The 25,720-nt window shown below is 37.2% G+C and overlaps 2 protein-coding genes across 3 annotated transcripts; one reads left to right on the top strand and one right to left on the bottom strand.

Moving 5' to 3' along the window:
* Positions 1-88: 88 nt before the first annotated feature.
* On the bottom strand, positions 89-19,827 carry LOC110811238 (Ubiquitin-associated (UBA) protein). Of its 2 annotated transcripts, none has more exons than XM_088208782.1 (8): positions 19,646-19,827; positions 19,374-19,474; positions 15,565-15,705; positions 7,449-7,515; positions 5,447-5,595; positions 5,263-5,364; positions 1,425-1,547; positions 89-855 (listed from the first exon to the last, which is right to left on the bottom strand). In XM_088208782.1, exons 1-8 carry the CDS (start codon positions 19,668-19,670, stop codon positions 682-684), a joined length of 882 nt encoding a protein of 293 aa, XP_088064908.1. In that variant the 5' UTR covers positions 19,671-19,827; the 3' UTR covers positions 89-681. The 2 variants fall into 2 exon arrangements, with proteins under 2 accessions (XP_088064908.1, XP_088064909.1); XM_088208783.1 differs by having other exon boundaries at positions 19,582-19,825.
* Positions 19,828-20,197: 370 nt separating this feature from the next.
* Positions 20,198-24,666, top strand: LOC110811286 (DNA/RNA helicase protein). The gene is made up of 3 exons (XM_022037723.2): positions 20,198-21,809; positions 22,764-23,046; positions 23,597-24,666. Exons 1-3 carry the CDS (start codon positions 20,301-20,303, stop codon positions 24,397-24,399), a joined length of 2,595 nt encoding a protein of 864 aa, XP_021893415.1. The 5' UTR covers positions 20,198-20,300; the 3' UTR covers positions 24,400-24,666.
* Positions 24,667-25,720: the final 1,054 nt, after the last annotated feature.

Genomic DNA, 25,720 nt, shown 5'->3' with positions numbered 1-25,720 from the left:
GTAAATCTAGCAATAAAATTATGTCTTCTCCAATGAGAAATCCCCTAAGATAGATGGCAAGTAAATGTTTCCACAGAAAATAGTAATCTAAAAAACACCTAAAATCCTTGTAATTGAATGTCAAAATGTCAAAAAGGAGATTGACGGTATGTAATCCCTGTAAGTAGAGTTTTTCACATAGAAGATAAGGTGACAAAAGAGAGAAAGGAAGAAGCCCATGAGGGGAATGCAAGAGACTCGATCATTGGAGAGCTTGCATGTAGGAAACAAGGTATTATCAGATCCATTTACAGACTTCTCAGCAGTTAGAGGCGGCCTATAACCTTAAAAACAGCCAGCATGCATGTATGTTGGGCAATAAGCTTAAGCACCATTAGCACCAAGAAACTAATCTCCAATCTTCAGAGACACGAAGGTTTTCTAGTAGCGTAGACATACAAGCTCCTAACCTTATGTTCAGGTTCCTATGAACACTAATCTTAGTTGGCTTCTTGGCACCTACAATTGAAATAAACAGCTGCAAAGAAAGAGCAGTTCTTCAAAATGATAGCACAAGTGCCATATAATGGTTAAGGCAAACCAATTTGGTTTTTCAACATCTCGGTCTTGTCATGAGATTATCCTTCCGTGCTACAGGCTGCACCCTGTTTTTGGATTTTCGACAGAAATGCTCCCCGCATATCAGTGTGATTGTGCTTCAAGAAGGATGTTTGTAGCTGCATTGACATCATTTCTAGCCTGCACGAGAGCCTGCCTTGCTGAATTCCTGTCAAAGCCCATGGAGACCAGCGTAGCAATAGAGTCCTCTGCTGGCTCTGTGGTTGAAGGTATTGGTACAGGGTAGGTTCTCTGAAACTGATGAAGAGAATGAACAAGAGTTGTAAGCACAATAGAACCATATTCACATAAAAACCTTTGATTACATTCGTGATAAAAGTATATGGCCTGTTTGGTTCAATTCTTATTCAATAACCATTCTGCTTTTCTTTAATTACTAGCATATTCTTCACATGTATAATGAGATTATTATGTTCAAGACATATGCCAAAACCAAAATAATCCGCTCCTGGAAGAATAAACGGAAGCATGCATAACCTTTTCTTATGTTCTTTCTGAACTTTGATTGAGAATGGATTCAGCTCAGTATTTAAAACTATTCAATAAGTATAATTTCTGGTAGAAAGTAAATTTTGTCCTTTTAAATAAAAAGTGTGAAATGTATTAATTACATGCACCAATGGGATGTAAAAACCCATGTGCAATGGTAGAAAATAAATTGTTTCAAGATACAGATTGCTAATGACTGATGGTGAAAATACATTATTATGAAGGACATGCACAGTCGTACATGCCAAATGATATGATATTGAAAAATGTTTATGCAACAGAATGAACATTCAGGAAAAGGGCAAAAAGATACTTGCCTCTGCTTGGTGACCAGTGTAGGATGGTGCACTTCCTACAACATTCCTAGTTGATGACGCAGGTCGACTCCCCATAGATGGTAAAGATAGCCGTGAAAAAAATGAAGCAACAAACTCGGGAAACTGTAATTAAACAACAGACTCCGCATGATTATCAATTATTCCAACTCTTACATTGTTGTTTTTTTTTTCTAAAAATAAAAGTTAGAATAATATTAGAAAGGTACCAAGGTAGTACCTACCCATTTACAAAAGAATTTTATATATCAATGAGCAAATCAACAACCGCTCCAATATCTTCTAAGGATAATAAATTACGATTCAAAAGAATGGAGCCAAAATAGTGTAACCATCTATTTTTAATATTTACAAGAATATTTTCTATACCCTCAAAAGCACGATTGTTTTATTCTTTTTATAAAATCCAGAAAATAGTAAGGGGAATAAGACTAGCAGCTTTGTTATTAAGATGATAAACCTTCTCATGCCAAAAGCTCATTATAAATAGAACCCGCCATTACCCAAATTTCTTTTTTCAGCTAAAAAAATGTTAAAAATATTTTTAACAAGGTGCCAAAGGGGACACCACCCGTATACAAAACATTTACAAGTGCGTTAACGTATCAATGACATGCCCAAAATCATTCATTCTAATAATGTCATGACCTAACAAAATAAACCAAAATATTACAACCATCTATCTTTAATTTTATTATTCTCAACCCCTTTGCCATCAAAAACTCTACTATTACTTTCCTTCCATAAGACCCAAAATATGGACAGAGGAATAATCTTTACAAAGTTCCCACTACTTTTGCACAGCCCTTTCCAAGCCCAAACCTCTTCCCTAACCGATTCCGCCATGACCCAGTTAATGCCCATTAAACCATAAAGCAAACACCAAAGACTATAGGCAATAGGACATCTAAGCAAAATATGATTACAAGATTCCACATTCCCCATACATAAGTAGCACCTGTTGACCAAGCACATGCCCCTTTTCCTTAACTTGTTGATAGTCAAGATGTTTTCCCTACAAGCTTCCCACGCAAATAAAGCTATTCTAGGGAGGGGACAATATTTATCCATATTTATGAGGCCGGAAAGTCACCATTTCTGCACGTATCAGAACTCATAATATGAGAATAGAATGACTTTACAGAAAATTCATGGTTCTTGCTCAGTTTCCACAAAAACCTGTCATTGCATGTAGTAATCTGCTGTAGCTCCAGTCATTGCAGCAAGGACTCATATTCATGCACCTCCCAATCATTTAAATTTCTGCATACATTAACCTGCCAGCTGACCAAACCATTAATTGTCTTATAAGCCTCATCAATTTTGATACTCTTGGACCGAGCAATAGCATAATACTTGGGAAAGTCTCCATGAGTCTCAAGTTATCAATCCAAACATCTTCCCAGAAATTTATGCAGTTCCTTTTACCCACACACCACTGAGTACAGTCTTTAAAGTTATCCCACCCCATCAGAATTTTCCTCCATAAACCATAACCATGCAGACGGTTGAGTCTCCCAACTAATAGCTCCCGATTTGCATCTCCCCATCTGGCAGCAATGATTTTCCTCCAAATCCCAACATCCTCATTAAAGAACCACCAAAGCCATTTTCCTTGTAGAGAGGCATTCATCTCCACAAGAGACTTAATGCCCAGGCCACCACTGGATGCTGGTTTTTTCACCTCATCCCATTTGACTAAGAGAAATCTCCTTTTGTCCACGTCATCACCCCATAAAAAAGGGCACCGAATAGACTCTAGTCTTTTTGCAACCTTCACCGGTATGCTAAGAGCAGATAAATAATAAATGGGTAAATCACTTTGAAGACAATTAATGGTGTCTTACCCAATTAATACCCATCAAGCTGTAAATCATAGACCATAAGTTTGTAGAGAAAGGGCACCATAAAAGGATGTGGTTACAGCTCTCAGCATTGCATTTGCAGAGTAAACACCGGTTGACCAAAGTTCTGCCTCTTTTCATCAAATTATCCAAAGTCAGAATTTTTTCCTTATCGCTTTCCACGTAAAGAAAGCAATCCTGGGGGGAGCATTAGTTTTCCATATTGATTTAAATGGGAAGGGAATTTCTTTCGTGGGTGAAGATGGACCCGACTCCGACCCATCTCCATTACTCACATCAGGACCAGGCTTGGGAAGCTTTTTTGGAGATGTCCTCTCTTTGGGCCTCCACAACCATAATACATTTGGGCTTCGTTTTTTTTTTCTGTTTTCCTTGTTTGGTCCAGAATCCTCAACCCATTTTCCTTTCTCTTCTGTGGTATATTTGGGTTTCTAGGAGGACTCTGGGTCCAGGCCTATAACAGTGGGCTTTAAGGTTTGGTTTCCCGCCCCCCTTGACTTTTTGATTTTCAAATTGAGTCAATCGGGTAGAAACCAGGTCGGGTTTTGTCTTCTCCGCCCAGCCAAGATCAGCTTTCTCTGTTTGCAAAATTTCTGTAAAGGATTTTGTTTTGTCAGCCATCACTTCTATGCAGAAGTCTTGCTTACAATAAGGATAGCAGAGCACTGTTTTTCTCTTCGGTAAGAAGACTAAGTCAGGGGAGATCGGGGCATTCAAGTACGTGCCTCTTTTTTCTGGATAGACCAGAGGGGTGTCGGATAGTTCAAACACTGCTTTCATAAGTCTCCACCAACCTCCTGCCTGATAACCTACTGGGATGAACAGGCATTTGAAAGCTTTTCCGTTTTGCTCCAACAGCACCAAAAATCTTCCACTCCAGTATCAACAAAGTGTCAGATATAGAGTACAAGTAACTCCCATAAGCTTCTTCCCCCAAGTGGCCCCCACTTGAACCAGTAAAAATCACTGAGTCAATGAGCCAGTTTACCTCATTTCTGTTCATTGAGATTGTGACCCTAACACCTCTATCATTTTCGCATAGCCTGAGGCCGTCGAGGTGTTTGTCGTTCCTTATCACGTCAAAGGATTTCATATCGATGAGAAAATATGTTCCATTTAGGTCTGAAGACATCAATCACCGAGTGTTGGAAGGCCATCTGGCCAACCGGACATGAGACGCGAAACCCTAGTCCTTGTGCTTTCAAAGAGAAGAGGTCAAGGAGCAACAGAGTTAAGGTTAATGGCTGGGTTTTGGGATCGTCGCACAGTAGAGGAGAGAGGAGAGCGGGATTTACAGACAGCCTACTGTATTCACACCACCACAAATGAAAACACTAATTCCAACTCTTACATTGTAAACACTAATTGGTTACATATAAACACTAAATTTTTTTTTTTTTTGAAATAAAACACTAGACAAATTCAAGCAATAAATAACATATCAAACAAAGGACAAGGACATATATTTTTAACAAGTCAGATGACTCATAAATGATCACAACCTACTTTAAGATGTTCTAGTTATTACCAAAAAAAATAGATAATGTATTAGTCTCTTGAAGTGGTTCACCAAAGAAATGGACTTCCTCAGCAACACTATGGAATTCAGACTCAATCCCTCAAACGAAGTCTCCTTGGGCTCAATCACTCAAACGAAATCTCCATAAGCTCAATCAGTCAAATGAAGTCTCCATAAGCATATGAACATATGCATGAAAAATTCATCTAGTAGTTGTAGAACCTTAGTCAAACTTTTAGTGACTATATCAAATGAGAAAGTTCCAGATTTAAGTTTTTTTTTTAAAATGAAGTTCCAGATTTAAGTTATTACTTCAGTATAGAAATACTTTCCTTCAGGAAAGGAAATCCTGTCACAAATATTCTGAAGCTATCAAATGAATAATTTGTACTCCAAAAGAAGCATTTTCAGCATAGAAAGTAGATTAGAACATAACCTTTGCCCTACGGATGCTAAACACATTCAGGCGGTATAAGGAACCAGCAAGAATGCCACATACCCCTGGCAAGAATGACCTTTTCCACGATGACAGAAGAAGCTGCAAGTTAGAATCTAAGATCATTCCTAAGGCTAAATAACATAGATGAGAAGCACTGAAGTAATTATTGACTATTTTTCACCTGAAGCCCAGCTAGATATATGAAAGACTTATCAGAGAAACGAACATTGAATACTCGAAACCTTGTTGAAACAGGAATGTCAAAATAGAAGGGTACAAATGAAGCAAATACAAGGCCATATGGTCCTGAGGTGAGTACGTTCATGGGATCTGCAAGAGGTAATAAGCATAGAGTTTTAGCACTGAACTAGTTGCTGAAAATACACACAAAAAATTAGTATTAAATATTGAAATTTTAACACCTCCTGCTGTAAAAAGTCAAATCTAATAACAAATTTACAACTCACAAGATTGAGCATTTAAAAGATAACGACTAGCATCTATATTGCACATGGCAAAATAGCTAAGGCCAAAAGGCAGGTTAAGTGGCCACTTCCAATGGCTGCCAATGACAAAATAGACGTCCATGGAAGACGATAAATATGATCACCTGTTGATAACTAACCTGGCACATAATCTAACATTATCTGTCTGCTTATAACTGTCCTCTACTCTTTTTGGATTTTTAATAAAATAACAAGTTCACACAGGCCCTAAAAAGTTTGTCCATGCGTACCAATGTAACCTAGCTTCCATGATATATAAGGCAAGGTTCAATTCTGAATTGAATTTCCAAGAAATCGGTCTTATGCTACCCATATTAGCAATAATGGTTAGAAACAAATCAGGATTGACCTGGTTCCTTAGCTTAGTTCATTACTGGATGGTTCCGCTCTACCAAATTTTCTTTTTCCTTATAGCCCTACTTAATCAGGACTATTTCGACTGCTATTTAATTATTTTATAAACTCAACTAGGTACCCAACTTTTGATGATAATTTAAGCTCATGAAACTTGAGGCTATCAAGCCAAAAAGTAATACATTTATGCTATCACATCAATCACTCTTTAATATATACTAAAGAGTAATACATTTATGTTCTCTTCCTTCAAGTATATCCTAGCTTTTTGCCATATCTATTGTCCCTTAATATGCCTTTTGATAAAGAAGTTAATTGAGTTCTAGTGCTGCTTGATGAACAAACTTGAGAACAAGGTTAATGTGGAAGAGGATGGAAATGTTAGGACCTGATAGCAGCTCACCAAGAATTAGCAGGAGGACACATATTGGCCCAGCTGTCAACTTTTGGTAATGTTAGATAATTGAGGATTAGTAATGGTTAACTATGCATGAGTTGAAGTATTTGTTAGTTCCTTATCTCCTGCATCTGTTATTTTTGCATGCACTTCTTCTACTGCCTTTCTGTTGCCGAAATCTCTTTTAATCAAAGGAGGAAGAAGCTATAAAGCCAGGTACTGCTGAGCTGTATTCATTCTGGAAAATCTAATGAAATAGAAACTGCCGTAGGCATCGATGCAGAAGAGGAATGTTATCCCCACCCAGACCACTGTCAACAGTTATCTTACTCTTCTCCTTTTCATCTGCTAAACTCTTCTCTACTTAGTTCTATCTCTCAATCTTTCTATTTTTTCCTTAACAGCTGTTCAAACATGTAAAAGGTTCATGACAGTCGAAAATAAACACATTATTCTTAACTTTTTAACTTCTTACTTTTTTACCTAACAATTTTAATTAATTATTCACTTGATGTCGTCTTCAAATTAACATATACAATAATGTAAGCCACAAAATACCTACAATAACTATGTAAAATTTTTATTTTATTTTTATGTTTTTGTAATCAATACTTCATTCACATACGTAATTGCTTATTTTAGATAAAAATTTAGCTGCTTTAAGAAACTGAAAGCACCCTACTACTTTAGTATATTTCTTTCAACAATCTCAAACACCTTCTAAGACTTGAACTACCTTCCCATGCTAGATGGTTTAGTAGCAAATTTTCAGGTAAGATGTCTGTCTCTTTCTGCAAAGCAGGAAAGCATATATGACAGAAAACCAAAAGATTTAAAAATAAGTGCCAATCAGAAAAAAGAAATGGTAGAAACTAATAGTATAAATTATAAGAAGAGCATTTACAGGATTATGTGAAGATTCATACCTTTAAGAAATGCTAAGGCACCAACCTCAAGAAATACTGAAACTATTATTGAGAACAAGATAAAGACCTGCAGAATCAGCATAGAAATCAGTTTTCCTCTTCAAAATTAGAAGTCAGAAGAAAACGAAAAAGCAACTTCTAAGGCCCATTATTGATTAATGGGATTAACAAACATGATAAGTAAATAAACAAATAAGAAAGTAACCAAAAAACAAAAACCTAGACAAGAATATAATTCTCAAACATCTTTTTAAATACACAGAGACACAAACACTCTCAAATAATACACAACTCACAGAGTGAAATGAAGAATCCTGTAGAGTCGGTTGCATAAAACTACAAGCTAGGCACAAAATGGCATAAAGATAACTAAAAACATGGCTTCTCAAAATAAATTTTCTGAAATACTGACTCCTACAGAGTTAGTCACAGAAAACTATGAGCTGATTGTTAATTTGTTATAAAGATAAAGAAACACATTGCCCCGTTTAAATTTATTCTTTGCTTCTATCTCAAAATAAAGTTCATAAAATAAAAAAAAGGAAGACATTGCCTTGTTTACAACTAAAAATATGTTTGGGTATCTATTGGACTCAAGTTCTCGTAACTGTCACCATTAAAGGTTATATGTATTAATAAAAAGGGAAAAGTGATAATGCAGTGAGAGGATGATGGCTATTGGCCCCTGTATGGAGAAAATCTGTACGGACGTGCCTATTAACCCTTGTACAAACAACGGCTTTTTTCTCCTCTCTGCTCGTGGCATCAACGAGCCGTTTGGAGGCATCGTGCTTCTGGCAACCAGAAAGCTCGTAGTCATTGAACGTAAGACATTTATCGTTGGAATTGCGAGGAAGAGGGGGGAAGGCATAAGGGTGAGTGAGAATCGTAAATGGTTCAGATAGCCTATCTCCTTTTGGGAGAAGGAAATTGAGTCGCTCCTGGGTGCTTTCCAGGAACTTTAGTGGACAAAAGGGGAGAAATTTTGGGGGCATAATTTTTCCGGCAAAGACCACAAGCTCTAGTTGGTTTTGGGAGGGAACAGAAGAAGAAAATTTTTGGTTATCACGGAGCAGAGGGGGACGCAAATAGACACATTTTTATCCTAGATGGACCACAGACCAGAGAGTGGTGAAGGATGATGGTGACGCAACACTAGATAATGGGGAGGAAGTTTATGGCACCTAAACATAGAGAGACAAACAATCAGAAAAGACAGGGCCAAGCACAGTGAATGAGGGTGAGAAAATTCAGGCGGTGATACAAACCATCACCCCATGCACAGTGAAGTACCCAAGTTGCCAGGTGGAACTAAAGGTGACTTTGGAGGTTTGATAGGTGAGGAGATATGTTGAAGTGGGCAATGAGTGCAGGAGAGAGGAGCATCGGGTGGGGAAGAGGAGTTCTGAGTTCAAACTGGGTCGAGTGAAATTCTAAGTTCACCAAAATGCAACAAGTGGGTCTGAGAAAGACCTCAAGTGGCTCTCAATAAATCAAGCTCAGTAAATTGATTTAGCCCAAAAAGAGAAGAAACCAAGTCAATTTGAGAAAGGAAAGCGGATCGAACCGAGTGGAAATAGGTAAGGAAGAGAATAGAAGCCCATATAGCCCATGGATAGCAGAAAGGGCTCAAGTTGAAATTGAGAAAAGTGGCAAACACGACGCTCATTGATAGGTGGGGGCAGCGACGATGGATTTTGAGATGTCCTCCGATGAGGATGATAGATACAAAAGCAGGGAAGAGAGTAGCAGGAAAGGGGAGGAGAAGGAGAGAGAATTGGTTATGTAGTCAGGAGAGGAGTGTGGAATAAAGCGTACGGGCAGGATAGTTTGGGAAGGCTAGGTAGGCAAAGTTCAAGCCATTGGCAGTGATCCCACTTGATGTCAATCTGATAGAGGGAATTACCAATGGAAGAAGAGGGTTAGAGCTACAGAAAACCATGTTAGTTGTTAAAGGAGCAAGTAGCAAAAGCGGGGGAGGACCAGGGGATAGGAATGTTGCCACATGGGTCCTTCAAATTATATAAAAAATCAGCTAGTTGTTAAGGGTAAGTTGTAAAGGTCCTCAAAAGCAGGCCATGAATTTGTTTAAGGAGATTGAAAGAAGAAAGAAGGAAAAAGGGGAGGGTAACCGAGCATTATCCATGACAAAGATAAAAACAGGGAGTGGACGTGTCCTAAGAATTTAAGAGGCTGCAATCCACAATTAACTATGATAAGGGAGCGAAGAAGGGAGAGGGGGGAGAAAAGACTTGTCGTTATGATAGGGCGCATTATCTCTTATAATGTGAGATGAATGAATGATCATAAGAAGATGTTAGTGATAAGGAGTGCATGGCAAGATGGAAACCCAAGGTAATCTGTCTCCTAGGAAACTAAAGTAAGCTTCTTCTTCTTCAAAAATAGCTCACAGCATATGAAAAATTAGGGATATTGGATGGGGGAGCTATGATAAGGCTACTGGTGGGGTTGTAGTGAAATAAGGATTCTCTTCAATCTGTTGGCATCATTGTTGGGGACTATATAATTTCGTGCTTACTTGAGAATAGAGGGAATGGGGGGGCTATGGGTGTTCACTAAGGTAATGGCAGGGGTGAGGGCAGGAGAGGGATAATTTGTGGGAGGATTTGGAGGAATGTAAAAGAAAATGGGAGGTCCCATGGGTGGTGATGGGTGATTTCAACATAGTTTTGCATGGATAGAAAGAACAAAACATAACTAATCCAGGATTTGTGTTGAAGAGTTCTGCGAGATTTTAGATAGACTTGATTTAGTGGATTTGCCTCTTGTCGTAGGCAAATGGACTTGGTCTAATTAGATATCAGAACATGCTTGCTCCAGGATTGATTAGATTTCTTATATCGGTAAATTGCCAACTTGACTGCTCTGGGTTAAGTCAGAGACTGTTACAGCAAACCATCCCTGATCATTTCCCAATCTGCTTGGATTCTTATATGCTCAAATGGGAAGTCTTCTCTTTTCGAATTTGAGGATAAGTGGCTTAAAGTCACAAGGTTGCAGAAGAGAATCAAGGATTGGTGGAATGGCATCATGGTGGAGGGCAAGGCAAGTTATAGGACTCTAAAAAGCTTTGGGCGGTTGAGGAAATTGAAAAGTGGTGCAAAGAAGAGTGGAGGGGAGAGTCAATTATTAGTCAATCCTTACATCAAGAATTAGAGAGCCTTGATAGAAGGGGACAGTTATTTGTCTACTGCTGATCAGGCCCATAGAAATTCTATCTTTTTTGACCTGGCAAACAGAATTCAGATGGAAGAAATCTCATGGAGAAAAAGAAACGAGCCAGGTGAATAAAGGTGAGATAGATGGAGATGTGGCTAATCACCAGAGGAGAATTAACTATGTGGAAGAGTTGGAGATTGATGGAGGTGTGGTGAAAGGGAATGAAGAATTGGGGGAGGGGGCCTAAGCCTTCTTCAATCAACTTTATTCTTAAGATTTTTTATGGAGACCAAATTGAATGGCTTGGATTTTTCGTCATTGGATGATCACAGTCATGCAACTCTTGAACAGAAGTTTTTTAAGGAAGAGATTAATGAAAACTTGATGCACTGCAGTAAGAATAAAGCTCCTGTGTCTGACGGATCAAACATAGGTTTCCTTCAAAGGTTTTGGTATGTGATAAAGGATGATATTATTGAACTCTTTAATAATTTCCATTAAATAGGACAGTTCATTAATGGTTTAAATTCTACTTTTCTAATTCTTATCCCAAAGAATGCGAGGGCAACGAGCATTAAGGATTTCAAATCCATCAATCTAGTAGGTAGCGTAAATAAACTTATTGATGAAGTTTTAGCAGTAATAATGCTTTTCTGGGAGGTAAGAAGATTTTAGATGCGGCTTTAATTACGAGTGAAATTGTGGATGAACTGAAACATAAGAATTTAGAGAGAGTTCTTTCCAAACTTGACATGAAAAAAGCCTATGACCATGTGAATTGAGAACTTCTGGATTACATATTAATGAGGATGGATTTTGGAAACAAATGGCGAAAGCGGATCAGATGTTGTATCTCTACAACTACTTTGCTGTTATTGTAAATAGGGTCTTTCTTCAGGGCTACCAGAAGTCTCAGACAAGGAGAGCCTTTGTCTCCGTTTTTGTTCATCATCGTCATGGAGGTTCTCAACAGAATGATTTTGAGGGTCCATGAACTTGAAATATTATGAGATTAAAGGTCAGTGATAAGGAGTGTGTAGAGGAGATTACTGATCTATTTTAACGGATGACACATTGCTTTTATGTGATCCAAATGAGAGAGTTTTGCTAAATATTAGATGCATTTTGTTAAACTTCCAAGTTGTATTGAACCTCAACATTAATCTTGCCAAGTCAGAGTTCGTTAGACTTGGGGATAGGTGGGATGCTAACAGATTAGCTAGTATCCTTGGTTGTAAGAATGTTAATCTGCCAAACAAGCATTTGAACAATGTTTGATCGGTTGGAAAAGAAACTTTCTATCTGGGGGGAAAGACTCACTATCATTAAAAACACTTTGGTCAATATCTCAATTTACTACATGTCTCTCATGACAATCCCCTTAAATGTGGCTAAGAGACTAGAGTCCCACAATGTAAATTTTTATGGGGTGATTCCAAGGAGAAGAGGAAATTTACTTTGTGGCTTCAGACGAGGTTAAGAAGTCTTTTCATCTTGGCAGGCTGGGATTGAGATCTATGGTGGAGGTCAATAGGGCTCTTCAGAGGAAATGGTTATGGAGATTTGTGAAGAAAGATGGCAGTCTCTGTGGAGGGTATTTGAGACAAAATATGAAGCTGAGGAAAAAGGTTGATTCACTAGGCTAACATCTAGACTCATGACAATGGATTATCGAAAAGAATATGCATGGGAAGAAGATAGTTCCGCACTTGCATTAGATGGAGGATTGGTGCAGGGAACAGATACAGGCTATGGCATGACAATTAGATGGAGGGGGGTCCTCTCAAAGATCAGTTTCCTCAAATATACACTAATGCTCGTAATAAAGATGCCTTGATACAGGATGCATACAACAACACTAAGAGGTTTGGGGAGTGGTTTGTGGAGGTCATGAACGAAACTTGATGATTAGGAAATTAGGGAGTATGAAACATTACTCATCTCCCTTTCAAGAGTCAGGATCAATGGGAGTAGAGATAATCCACTCTAGAGCCTTAATACTAAAAGATCTTTCTCTGTAAGGTCTTTTTACAACCATTTGACTAAGAAAGAGACTACCGGAAGAGGCTTCCCTTATAGGCAAATTTGGAAGGTTAACGCATCGTCTAAAGTTGCATTTTTATAACAACACTACAGGGTGGGTTTGGGAAGTGGTCTGCGGAAGTGATGAAAAACCTTGATGATTGGGAAGTTAGGGAGTATGAAACATTACTTCTCTCCTTTCAAGAATCAGAATCAATGGAAGTAGAGATAGTCCATACTGGAGACTTAATACTAAAGGATCTTTCTCTGTAAGGTCTTTTTACAACCATTTGACTAAGAGAGAGACTAGTGGAAGAGGTTTCCATTATAGGCAAACTTGAAAGGTTAATGCATCGTCTAGAGTTGCCTTTTTTTGCTTCGGAGGCTGCCAGAGGTTGCATCTTAACCTTGGAGAAGCTGATCATCAGGAGTAGGATTTTGGTGAATAGTTGTTATATAAGCAAAAAGGATGCGGAGTCATGTAATCATCTACTCTTATGATTCCCATTTGCATTTAGACTATGGACCCTTGCTTTTTTTGGTATTAATTGGGTGATGGTTGGTGCAATGAGGAAAAAAGTTTGGGCATGGAAAGGGATTGGAGGTGAGAGGAGACATGTGAGCCTTATTCTCCTTGCTACTTTTTGGGTGGTGCGAAAGGAAAGGAACATGAGAGCTTTTCTGAACACAAATGTCAAATTTGATAAGGTTAAGGATGGTTAATTCCAGACCCTATGTTTTTTTATTAAAGGTCATCCTATTTATCCTTTTGAGGACCTTGGAGACCTTATTAATACTTTGATTAATATGTAAATACTCTTTTATACATGGATTTGCACCGCCTTGGTGCATGTGAATGAAAACATACATACTTTTTATTTTAAAAAAAAGGTTATATGTATCAATAAAAGGGCATCAAAGAGATGTCATCCATGTTCTCATTGTCTCCTTTTATAAGTGTCACTATTAAAGGTTATATGTATCAATAAAAGAGCACCAAGAGGATGCCATCCATATATATGCAAGAACACAAAGGGGTGCCTTCCAAGGATGACTATTTATAACACAGAAATCCAATCTATTACATAAAACCTTCAACAAAGGAGTGTCCTTTGAACAAAAGGTTTTAATCATCTATCCTTGATTTGAAAAAAATATATATATTAAGCCCCCAATTTGTCAAAATCCTATCCATTTCCTCTGTTGCAGACCACTCAAGAGATCCACAAGGAAATTCAAAAATTGCTCTTTTACCCCCCTTGTAGGCACAAATTCCTAGAAAAAGCAACTAGCACTCTGAGTTGATTGAAGAAAATGTTTGTTTTTTAAATAAGAGTTGATCGAAGATGTTAGACTCCACTTGTTGAAGATAGAATCAATTGTTAAGAATTTTTTCTTCCAATTCTCGGATTGATAATCAAAATCCTCTCCATGATCAAAGGTATACCTCTCCTCCATATAGGTGTCAATTGGAATTTTAAACTCCTTCACTGTACGATTATTTCCAAGAGAAATAAATAGGAAGTTACCTTGTCTTCCAAAGAGGAATCATTTGCCTTTTCTTTTTTTGGAAGAAAGGTAAGAATATATTCATGAAAATCAAGAGGGTGCAAACCCGTATACAAAAATATTTATAAATCAATTAGATCCTCCAAATCCCCACTACTATAAAACGGGTGACTCCTTAACAAAAAACTCAGAATCTTGAACCATAAAAACTTAAATCTATCAAAGTTAGGTTTTGTTCCTTTAAAAGCTCTTAAATTTCTCTTTTCAAAATAACCCAAAAGGTAGCCAAAAGAATAAGCCTTAATCTCTTATCATCTTTGATGCTACTCCAAGCCCATAATTCCTCCTTACTTGTTATTTCAAAAAACAAATTCCTCCCTAGTTGAAGTAGCTATCACCAAGTCCACTCCCAAGAAATCGTAGACCAACAACCAAATCCAATGAGTATACAGACACCACAGAAGAAAGTGGTTGCATCATACTGTAGCATTGTGCTTTCCTTCTTAATTAACCATAAACCAACACCCATTCACTAAAATCTTTTTCCTCTTAATTAACTTGTCCAGAGTAAAAATGTTTTCCCTTATAACTTCCTAAGTGAAGAAGCCACCTAAGGAGTTGCTCTAACCTTCCAAATCAGGTTGGGAGAAAAGTCATCATGATTTCTCGACACTGTATTCAGATGCCAATAAAATGATTTTACCGAGAAGATACCCGATCCATTCAACTTCCAGATTGGTTTGTTTCTATAATCTTGGGACACTTTTATCTTTGTGAGGCACCTCAACAACCTCAAATGTTCATGGATTTTCCAGCATTTAGATTTTTTAGCAGCTCAAACAAAAGAGGAATTATTTGTGTTACAACTTAAACCCATGCTATCCTCCATAATCTAAGACAGCTTTGTGCCGAAAAACATCTCAAAAGGTCTATCTGCACATTTGACTTCAGATTATTAACGGAGGACAATCCCAAACAGCCATTTTTTTCTTCCCAGAGAAATGGCTGTGAACTAAAGCATTCATTCTTCTTCTAAGCTACAGAGAAAAGCTCCAAAAAACAATTCCTGGGTTTCGTGTGTTTTTAAAGATTTTCCTGAGACCAATTGCTTGGGGAAACAATAAAAAATGCTAAGAAATTGTTACTGACTGGAGAACCATTCAACTATCCTTTTAAAGAGCCTTCATGAACTATCTAGAGAAAGTTTTTCTTTATTTTTCATGCAGAAGTACCATGACGAAGAAAAAGAAAGAAAAAAAGCTTCAGGAAAAAATTTGTTGAGCTACAGAAGCACCAGATCAGTTAAAACTAGGCATAAAGAACATGGGACAAGTTCTACGTAGTGGCAATCACACAAGAGACGACACTAAAATCTACTAGTAGCATAAACCGTATGATTACTCACCGAATACTTGTTGGAACCTATCTGCCTCTCAAACACCCTGAAGTAGTATAACAAATAAAGTCCAAACATCAGTTCTGGCGTGGATGAAAAAGCAAAAACTGACATAACTAACTTCCAAAGCCGAAGCTTCCCAAAAATATCCTGCAAAAGAGATGCAAAACGATTGATAAAGATGGATCATGACTTCATCTTAAAGGAGCATGTCACATCTCTCAACAGAATTTTGGAGACACACATCACGAAATGATAAGGGTAATCAATTCATTTCTATAAGGAAAAACAATTGACTCAACTTTATGAAAAAATTATTACACGAATCAAAAATAAGTAGAAAAAAATTATACCTTCATTCCACAATGGGAGCTCTGCACATACCCTCAAATAATATAAAAATAGGAAATGTGGTATTTAAAATTAGACCAACAAAATGAGAAAGGGAAGAGGAGTGAAAATGGCATCTGAACTTATCTTATGTCAAATATCACAACGGGCCAATAAAAATCAAATTTAAGATACAGAAAAAAAGAGTAATGAAACCAAAAAAGGAGTAATGAAACTAAACTATCTACCTAATAGATAATAACGATTATTAGGAACCAATCATGAAGAACATGGCCAAAGGCCGTGCTAATAAGAAAAATGAAGGAATCCAGCATACTTCTAAAATAATTTGGAAGACTGATCCCCAACCTATCATTAAAAGAGCGAAAACCAGTAAATACACATGAGCCACTAATCAAGGAGGCTTTTTAAATTGCATAACTATTAGAAGAAAAGCATCACAAAAGATAAAGCTGACAACTCCACATCTTCATTTCTTTTTATATTAAATAATTTGTCATATCATGCAGCTCATTTACAAGTGGCTTCCAATATTTCAGTCATAACAATATGGTGTTCATTTCTTAGAAATCCAGCCAGTAAGAGTCAAACCTCAGGCTCACCTACAGGGATGCAAGGAGGCAAGCAATTGCCAATATTGCCCTCAGTTACAGAACTCAGTTTAGTTGCAGAAAATTATATTGTGATTTGCGTCATCATCTGCCTATTTTTTTATCCTTTAGATTTTCCCTTTTTGGTAAAGTTACTTGTATCTGTTGCTCTCCATCAATTATTTAACCAAAAAAGAGATGGGAATCTGAAACTTTTCTGCTGTTTTTGCTAGAACTTATAATTTTTTTTTAAATAAAAGAGAAGAGTATTATTATGAACATAGATACCAAGAGAGTATCATCCGTCTACAAAATGATTACATATCAAACAAGTAATCAATGACTATTCCAATACATTCCTAATCTAAAATGTTATGACCCAACAAAATAAAGCCAAAAGTGCGAATCCATCTTATCCCTATTGTTTACAAAGTCAGCTTCTATTCTCTCAAAAACTCTAGCATTTCTTTACTTCCACACAACCCAAAAAATGGTAAATGGAAATAAAAATAAATGTTTTTTTCTTTTTACATATGTCTGCTCACGCCCACAACTCTTTACTTACATTACCCACCATGACCCAATTCATCCCCATAATCCCAAAAACAATGGTCCAAATGCTGTACACAGCTGGGCAACAAAGTAAAATATGATCGCAAGATTTCTCATCAGCTTTGCACATGTAGCATCTATTAACTAAAATGTTGCCTCTTCTCCTCAGCATATCGATGGTCAATATACTTTATCTTGAAGGTTCCCAAGCAAATAAAGTCATTCTAGGAGGGAACTTTGACCCTCCAAATCTGCTTAAAAGATGCTGCCATACCAGCGTCTCCATCTCTCTTGGATAAGTAGTTGTAGTAAGATATCACAGAAAAACCCCTTTTCTTATCCAGCTTCCAAATCCTCCTATCCCTATGGTCCCCTAACTTAATATCAGCCAAACAAAGGAGCAAATTGCAATATTCATCCACTTCCCAATCCCTCAAATTTCTTTTAACCTGTACACTTCACCCACTGCCTCCTCCACCATTCCCATATACCTTCTCCACCAAGATATCCCTCTCACATGCAATAGCAAAATTCGTTGGAAACCTATCTTTCAGCTTGAAGTCCCCTAACCACTCATCCTGCCAGAACCTTATTCCCCCACCATTACCCAGCTGCCACCCAATACACTCCTTAAATCTGCTGCTGCCCCCACTAATTTTCTTCCACAAACTCACCCCATACGGTTTATACTTCCCTCTTTTCCCCCCCATCCCGCTCCCAGTCACCCTATCTAGCCTCCGACACCTTCCTCCATAATATCCCTTCCTCGCTAATAAACCTCCATAGCCATTTACCATGCAGCGCAATGAACTCCGAATAGATCTTAACCCGAGCCATCCCCCATATACTGGTTTCTTCATATCCTCCCACTTCACTAATATATTCCCCTCTTCATCACCCGGAATCTACATTAAATCATTTCAAGTTTTGAAGCAATGCTAATCAGAATTGTTAAGATAGAAATGTAGTATATTGGTAAATTAACTAAGGTGCTCTTGATCAAGGTAAGCCTACCTCCTTTTGATAGAAAATTTCTCTTCCACACTGCGAGCCCCTTCTCAAACATCTCCACTATTGGGTCTCAAGTGTTAGTATCTTTGAATCTCGCTCCAATAGGAAGTCCAAGGTATTTGATTGGCAAGGTAGTAACTTTACACCCCAACACCCCAGCCAAAACTATCTCATCACTCCTATAACCAATTCTAACCATTTCCGTCTTTCTCATATTGGTTCCCAAGGTTTTTGCTGGAACTTATAATGAGCTGCCAGAAATCAATAATTGCCTATTTTATACACTCCAGGGATAATTCATGCTTTTGTTACCGGAAGAACTCCAACAAAACTGCCACCTATTTTGTACGCTCTTAAGGGTTCAGAACAGAGGAACTATTTTTTAAGAATTCACTTGGTGATATATGCTTGGTTCAACTGCAAGAGGAGGAAATTCAATTTCAAATGACTTCCAAGATTTTGTTAGAATTTGAAGTGTATTATTTAATTTCTCTGAGAATTCATTTGGAGTTGAATATTTTTCCTTCTGGAATTAAATTTTCACTCTCATGCCTGAACTAATGATATATTTCCAAATGAATTCAGTAAAAAAAAAGTGCACTTTGCTCCAATCGTATCTTGAAAGGATTTGTGATCACTTCACCAAAATGGCAAGGGCAACCTAGAAACACCTATGAAAATGTTGATTGCCAATAAAATCATAACTCCAAGTTTCCAATCAGAAGTAAGAAGGAAACACTACCAAGTCAATCTCATTATCATTAGTCATGGAGTAACGCCCCCCTTGATGGTCACAGCAAGTGAAAAATGATCTTCAGAAAATAGTAGCTCACTCTTGCCATAAGAATGGGAAGGAGGATGAGATCACAAGGCCCATCCTTTGTAGTTTGTTTGTAAATTTGCTAAGTAATAAAAACGAGTAGGGGAAACACAACACAACTATCATTTTTTCTTTAATTTCAGAATAAGTGAATTATGCAGAAGTATTAAACGCGAAAAATAATTCCAACTATAAACCCTGTTAACCCCTATTTCAAGAATATGGAGAATAAACCATGGCGCAGATGAAAAACAATAAAATCACTTCCATTTCTATGAATTGCCAAAAATAGTCCCTCCGAGATCGAAGCTACAATTAGCAACTAAAACAAATTATTGATTCCGATTCAAGCGACTACAAACAGAATATCACCAAAACTAACTCGAAACTACACAAAACAAGTAATCACGCATCAAAATTCTACCAGAATAAACCCACCACAAGAGTGAATATATATATACGCCAGGAAGCAAGAGGAAGATTGAATAAATTACCTGATACGACAAGGCAACCTTGGCAGACCGACCTTGGATCCCAGCAAGGATGGTCAATAGAACACACACGACGACAAATATTTTCGTAACTGGGGCATTGTCTGCGAAATCGTAGAAATGTCCATCAAAAACACAGAGATAAACAAATCAAAGCAAGCACAAACCGCACGAACGTTCCTAAAAATTCAATAAATCCCTATGCACGTACGTGTAAAGTACACGAATCTGTGTAGACTTTGTACATATTGACGAGATTATTATTGGATACTCACTGAAACCGGAGGGGCCGCCGTTCATCTTCTCAGTTAAAGAGGAAGAACCAACGACCTTCGTAATTCACGACTTCTTCGCTTCGTTCCTCTTATGGAATTTCCCTGCGAGAGTCCTCGCAGCTCGCGCTCCGCTTCTCTTTTCTTTTTTCTTCTTCTTCTTCCTTTTTCCAAGTAAAAGGGAAGGCCGTTGTTATATTATTTTTAAGAGGCCAGGTGGGCGTCGGATTAGTAACTAATTAAATTCTAATTTAACTATAAATTAAGGTTTTATAGATACTTAATTTGAATTAGATAGATTATTAAATTCTCCAAAAAAAAAACAATTTTTTTCTCCTACTTTACTATAATTAATAATAATTAATAATAATAATAACCCATGGGCCGTGGCAATGCTGTTTTTTGGACTTCGAAAGCCCAAATATTCGCTTCCGAAAAAAAGAATCTATTAACGAATTAAGATAAAATAAACCGAAAGAGAAAAACAAATATTATTTTGTTATATAATATTATTTTATTTTTATGTATATATATATATATATAGCTCATGTTTTTCTCGACTCCCCTTCCCGACGCGCCTTTCCATCTTCATTTCAAACTCAAAACATATACAGCCCTATTACGCCTCTCTCTCGTAAATACCTCTCTTGTTTTCACCATGGAAGAAGAGCTCGACCCAGTAGCCTATCATCCATCATCTCGTCAATGGGAAGGAGACTCGGAAAACTCGCGCCAATCGTCCCAACCCTGCAGCGAAACCTATATGATCGGCTTCGTACTCGCCAACATAGTCGGTCTTCAGTACTACTCTGGCCAAATCAATGGTCGGGAAATGGTGGGTCTTATCCGGGAACCATTAAACCCTCACGATAAGAACGCGATCAAAGTCCTCAACACAAGAACCGAGCAGGTCGGTCATATCGAACGGTCCGTGGCCGCGGTACTTGCCCCCTTGGTGGACAAGCACTTGATAATTATTGAAGGTATAGTGCCCAATACCCGGAATAGTGGGAATAAGTTCAAAATTCCTTGTCAAATTCACATTTTTGTAAGACTAGCGATGTGCTCAAGTGTGAGATCATCCATTCAGCGAGCTGGGCTGGTCTTGATTTTGCCTTCGGACCCGTCTTTCGCTCTTTCGGAGGCGGAGGTGGTGAAGGAGAAGATGACGGGGAGAGAGGTCAAAACTTTGGATGAGATTTTCAAGTTGGTTGATGAGAATGTGAGCAAAAAGGCGAAAATGGAAGCTATGGAGCCGCCAAAACAGGTGATAAAATCCCAACTTTTTCAGCACCAGAAAGAGGCACTTGGGTGGTTGTTTCGTATGGAGAATTCTGATGATTTGCCGCCTTTTTGGGAGGAGGAAGATGGGGAATTTATCAATGTGTTGACTAATTACCGGACAGAAATGCGGCCCGAACCTCTGCGTGGTGGCATTTTTGCAGATGATATGGGATTGGGTAAGACTCTAACTCTGCTTTCATTGATTGCTTTAGATAAATATCGCAGAGTAGGTTCGTCAGTTGCTGATAGGAATGTAGCTGTAGAAAATATAAATGATGATAAGCTTTCGGATAGAAGGAAGCGGAAGAGGAGTGTAGTGATCAAGAAAGACAGTGAAGGCCAGAAAGAAAATGAAACTGAGGATGATAAACTAGTTAAGAGAGCAAAAGAGAAAATCATTAAATGTTCTGGGATAAAAACAACTTTAATTGTCTGCTCTCCATCAGTTATTTCAACGTGGGTTACACAACTAGAGGAACATACAGTACCGGGTGGGTTGAAGGTATATTTGTACTACGGGGAAAGGACTCAACAAGTTGAAGAGCTCCAGCAGCATGATATAGTGTTGACCACTTATGGTACTCTGGCTATTGAGGAACCTTCGGAGAAAGGCCCTGCAAAGAATGTGAACTGGTGGCGAGTCATAGTGGATGAGGGACACATGATTAAGAATGTAAATGCTCAACAAAGTCGAGCGGTAGCTAATTTGAGTGCTAGGCATAGGTGGGTTGTTACAGGAACTCCCATCCAAAATGGCTCTTTTGATTTGTTTTCTTTGATGTCCTTTCTGCAATTTGAGCCGTTTTCCATTAGAAGCTATTGGAGAAGACTGATACAACGTCCACTTGATCAAGGCAATAAGAAGGCGCTCTCACGCCTACAGGTAATATCACAGTATCAGTCATGACCTTAACATTTATGGAATAGTTAACGATGTCAAAGCATGCATTTTACAATTGATTTTTTTTCTTTCTTTATAATTTATATATTCTTTGTTTTTCTTGTTGGGTAATTCATTCATGCTATATTTGTTTGTCGGAATGGTTGATGTACTAATTTTTGAGTCACTTTTTCTTTTTCTTTGTATACTTCCAACCTTACCTCAATGATATTAAATTCTTTCATAACTATCACTTTGATTTGACTTGTGTTGTCTTTACTTTGTGCTTTTGTTTGTTTGAGCTTCTCTATTCTCCTGCTTAGATTCAGCTTCAACTGAAACAACATTACAACTCTCTACTCAACGGACTAGCTTCAGCTATGAATGATTAAGAGCTGCCTAGGTTCTGCCAAATAGACCATATAGTGTATCTATTATCATGGTATCTGTGTTCTAGGGTCTTTTGACAAAAAGCTGTCTGCATGAACTCAGACATCAGTTGTTTTGACATTAGTACCTGTTTTTTAAACTCTAATTTCTTGAGCTCACCAAATGAGAAATGTTAAGAGACTTGTGTAGAAAATTTCAGAATGTATAGCTAATATTGAGTATCTACTCAAAATTATTGCTTATGCTCTTATCTTTTCACTGGGCTGGAATTGCTTTGAAGTTTATATGTTCTATCTCCAGTTTAGAGAAATATTTCTAGGACAAAAAGGATGCAGCCTTTGTATACAGCAATTTTGCATGTTTGGATGCAGAAGCACAGAATTGTTTTAGCAAGTAAGAAGAGATCTAAGTAAAGTTATGCATAGGTGCAAATGGATTCCACAAATGGTTGTGGAAACTTTTCAAGAATAAGAAGTTATCTTAGTAATGCTTTGTTGTTATGTCAATTGTAAATTTATGGGTGTTTATTCTTTACATTGATTTGGATGCAATTTACTGTTGTTTTAGGTTCTGATGGCAACTATTTCTTTGCGGAGAACAAAAGACAAGGCCTTGATTGGGTTGCCTCATAAAACTGTAGAGACATGTTATGTTGAACTTTCTGAAGAAGAGCGTGACCTATATGATCACATGGAAAGAGAAGCCAAAGGGCTTGTCCAAAGTCTTATTAGTGGGGGTAGATTGATGCATAATTATTCAGCTGTGCTGACTATTCTTTTGCGCCTTCGCCAGATCTGCACAGATATGGCATTGTGCCCTCCAGATCTTAAGTCTTCAACAAACATTGAAGGTATAGGAACAAATTCAACTTTTTTTTCTTTTTAATCTTTTTTCTTAACACAATTTTAACTGTAGCCGCCTGCTTAGATTAATTATATATATGTCACTTACTGCAAAAAATGTACATGTAAGTCAGCTTTTTCAAGGTTTCAAGTGGAGGATGCATTTGATTATCTACTCTGTCTAGGTGAATTCAAGTTCATTTTCATGTTGAAACACTCAGTTGCTTGTTTCAATCCTTGAAATTTTTTAGATAATGGGTTCCACCTGAGTTTATATGAGTTGCATTTGGTGGTATGCTAGTGTTCTTTTTTACTTTCTGCTTGAAGATTACCAAGAAAAAATGGTTATCCGCAATATATAAGGAATGTTACCATATATGTAATATGCTGTGTCCCTTGAGACAAACCCTCTTTAGATGACTGACCCCAAATATTCTTTTTTTACCCTACAGCACAGGCATCCAATAGTTCTTTTCTGTGTTTTTCTATGTCCTTACCCTTTCTGCTATTATTTCCCAAGTTATTACATGCTGATACTCATTAACTGATTCCAAGCAGATGTATCCAATAACCCAGAGTTATTAAAGAAACTGGTTGCCGTGCTTCAAGATGGTGAAGATTTTGATTGCCCAATTTGTCTTTCTCCGCCAAGTATCACTGTAATTACTTCTTGTGCTCACATCTTTTGCCAAACCTGCATTTTAAAAACCATAGAGCGCAGCAAATCCTCCTGCCCCCTTTGCCGTCATCCTCTATCTCAGTCAGACCTGTTTACAGCCCCTCCTGAATCTTCTGATGCTGACAATAGAGGAATTTCTTCACATAATCAGAAGTCATCCAAGGTCTCTGCTCTATTGAAACTTCTCATTGCATCAAGAGACGAAAACCCAAATACAAAATCAGTCATATTTTCACAATTCCGAAAGATGCTGTTATTGCTCGAAGAGCCACTAAAGGTCGCTGGTTTCAAGATTTTGCGCCTAGATGGTTCAATGACTGCAACGAGACGGGCTAAAGTGATCAAAGACTTTAGTGACTCTGAACCAGGCGAACCTACTGTTTTGCTGGCAAGTCTTAAGGCTTCAGGCACTGGCATAAATCTTACGGCCGCCTCTAGAGTCTACTTGTTAGAGCCATGGTGGAACCCGGCTGTTGAGGAACAGGCTATGGACAGAGTCCACAGAATTGGGCAGAAGGAAGAAGTGAAGGTTGTGAGACTGATTGCCAAGAACAGCATAGAGGAGAGGATACTAGTGCTACAAGAGAAGAAGAGGAACTTAGCAAGAAAAGCTTTTCAAGGGAAGGCCAAGGACCGGAGGGAGGTTAGTATAGATGATGTTCGCACTCTCATGTCTCTGTAGGTTCTTTTTAAACATTTACAGGTAGAAGGCACCCATGGCAGGTCTCCTAATAAATTTTTTTGTCCAGATGATCAAGGAAATGTTTTTTGCTCTTTCCAGATGCAAATGGGTGCATTGTGTATATTTTCGGATAGAATTTGCATTGTGTATAGAATTTTCTCAGAATTTCAGACATGCAAAGCTCATAGGAAAAACTTTTGCTGTGAAGAAAAAAGCTGCTGACAGCATCAAAATGCATATTTAAAAGAAAATATTTTCTCTCTGTTAGTTCCCTTCAACTTTCTGAATTATCTTATTTGAAAGTCAGTGCTGGATTCAATGTGTGCTTGAAATTTCAACTTCATTGCAGGAAATTAAATTTTAAAAATAGAGTGAAGCTTGACTAACTAATAACAACACTAACTGACGTTTAATTCAATGGTTGACATTTCCTGCTTCATTTGGAAGTCAACAAATTGATGATGTCACTTCTGTCTCCAAATTAAACTAGAAATTATTTTGTCAGTTAATCCTCATAAATGAATATTTAATTAATTTTGAGGTAGGTTGACATCGCAGTCAATAATTGATTTATTTTTCCTCACTATTAATTAAATATTAGTTTCTAATATTTAATATTTATTTTAATTTATTCTTTAATATTTTTATTATAATGTGGTCCTATTTGTTTTTATTTATTTCAAATCATCAAATTCTATTTTTTTTTTTTTTTACAATTATAAAAACTAAAATTATTATTGTATATTTAAATTCCTTATCAAAAAATCTTGTCAGTAAATTTTCATTTTCACATCATTTTTGGAGACATCAAAAAATATATATGTCAATATAATAAATTGTTATCGTTAATAGTATAATATATATATATATATATATATATACATACACACACACACACATATATTACATCAATCGCCTTCAGTAGCTCCCATAAATAGACATGATTAAACTGATTACTCCTCTTCAATTAACACCATGCATGCATGCACCAAATTATACTGGATGATAAATAATTTCAATTTTAAAAAAAATGCTATTGATAATCATATATATAATTACATTCGTACACTCTGATTAAAAAAAAATTGAAGTATCTGATAAATACAACAGTAAATTAAGAGTAATAATTCCATCAAGCTGGGATATTGTGATAATTGTATTTTAGGTTTATATTAAGTTTAGAATAAAGTATATAAAAAAAATTTATATCTATACAGTGATATATATATATATATAATATCATCTATTGAATGAATATGTAAATGTCCAAGAAATTTGAGAAAATGAATATATATTATAATGACTTAAGCAATTAAGAGTT

Source organism: Carica papaya, chromosome 8 (assembly GCF_054855325.1).
Source record: "Carica papaya isolate Zhongbai chromosome 8, ASM5485532v1, whole genome shotgun sequence".
Classification (NCBI taxonomy): Eukaryota; Viridiplantae; Streptophyta; class Magnoliopsida; order Brassicales; family Caricaceae; genus Carica; species Carica papaya.
Note: the sequence above shows the minus strand (reverse complement) of the source record. Positions and strands in the feature narration are given on the sequence as shown.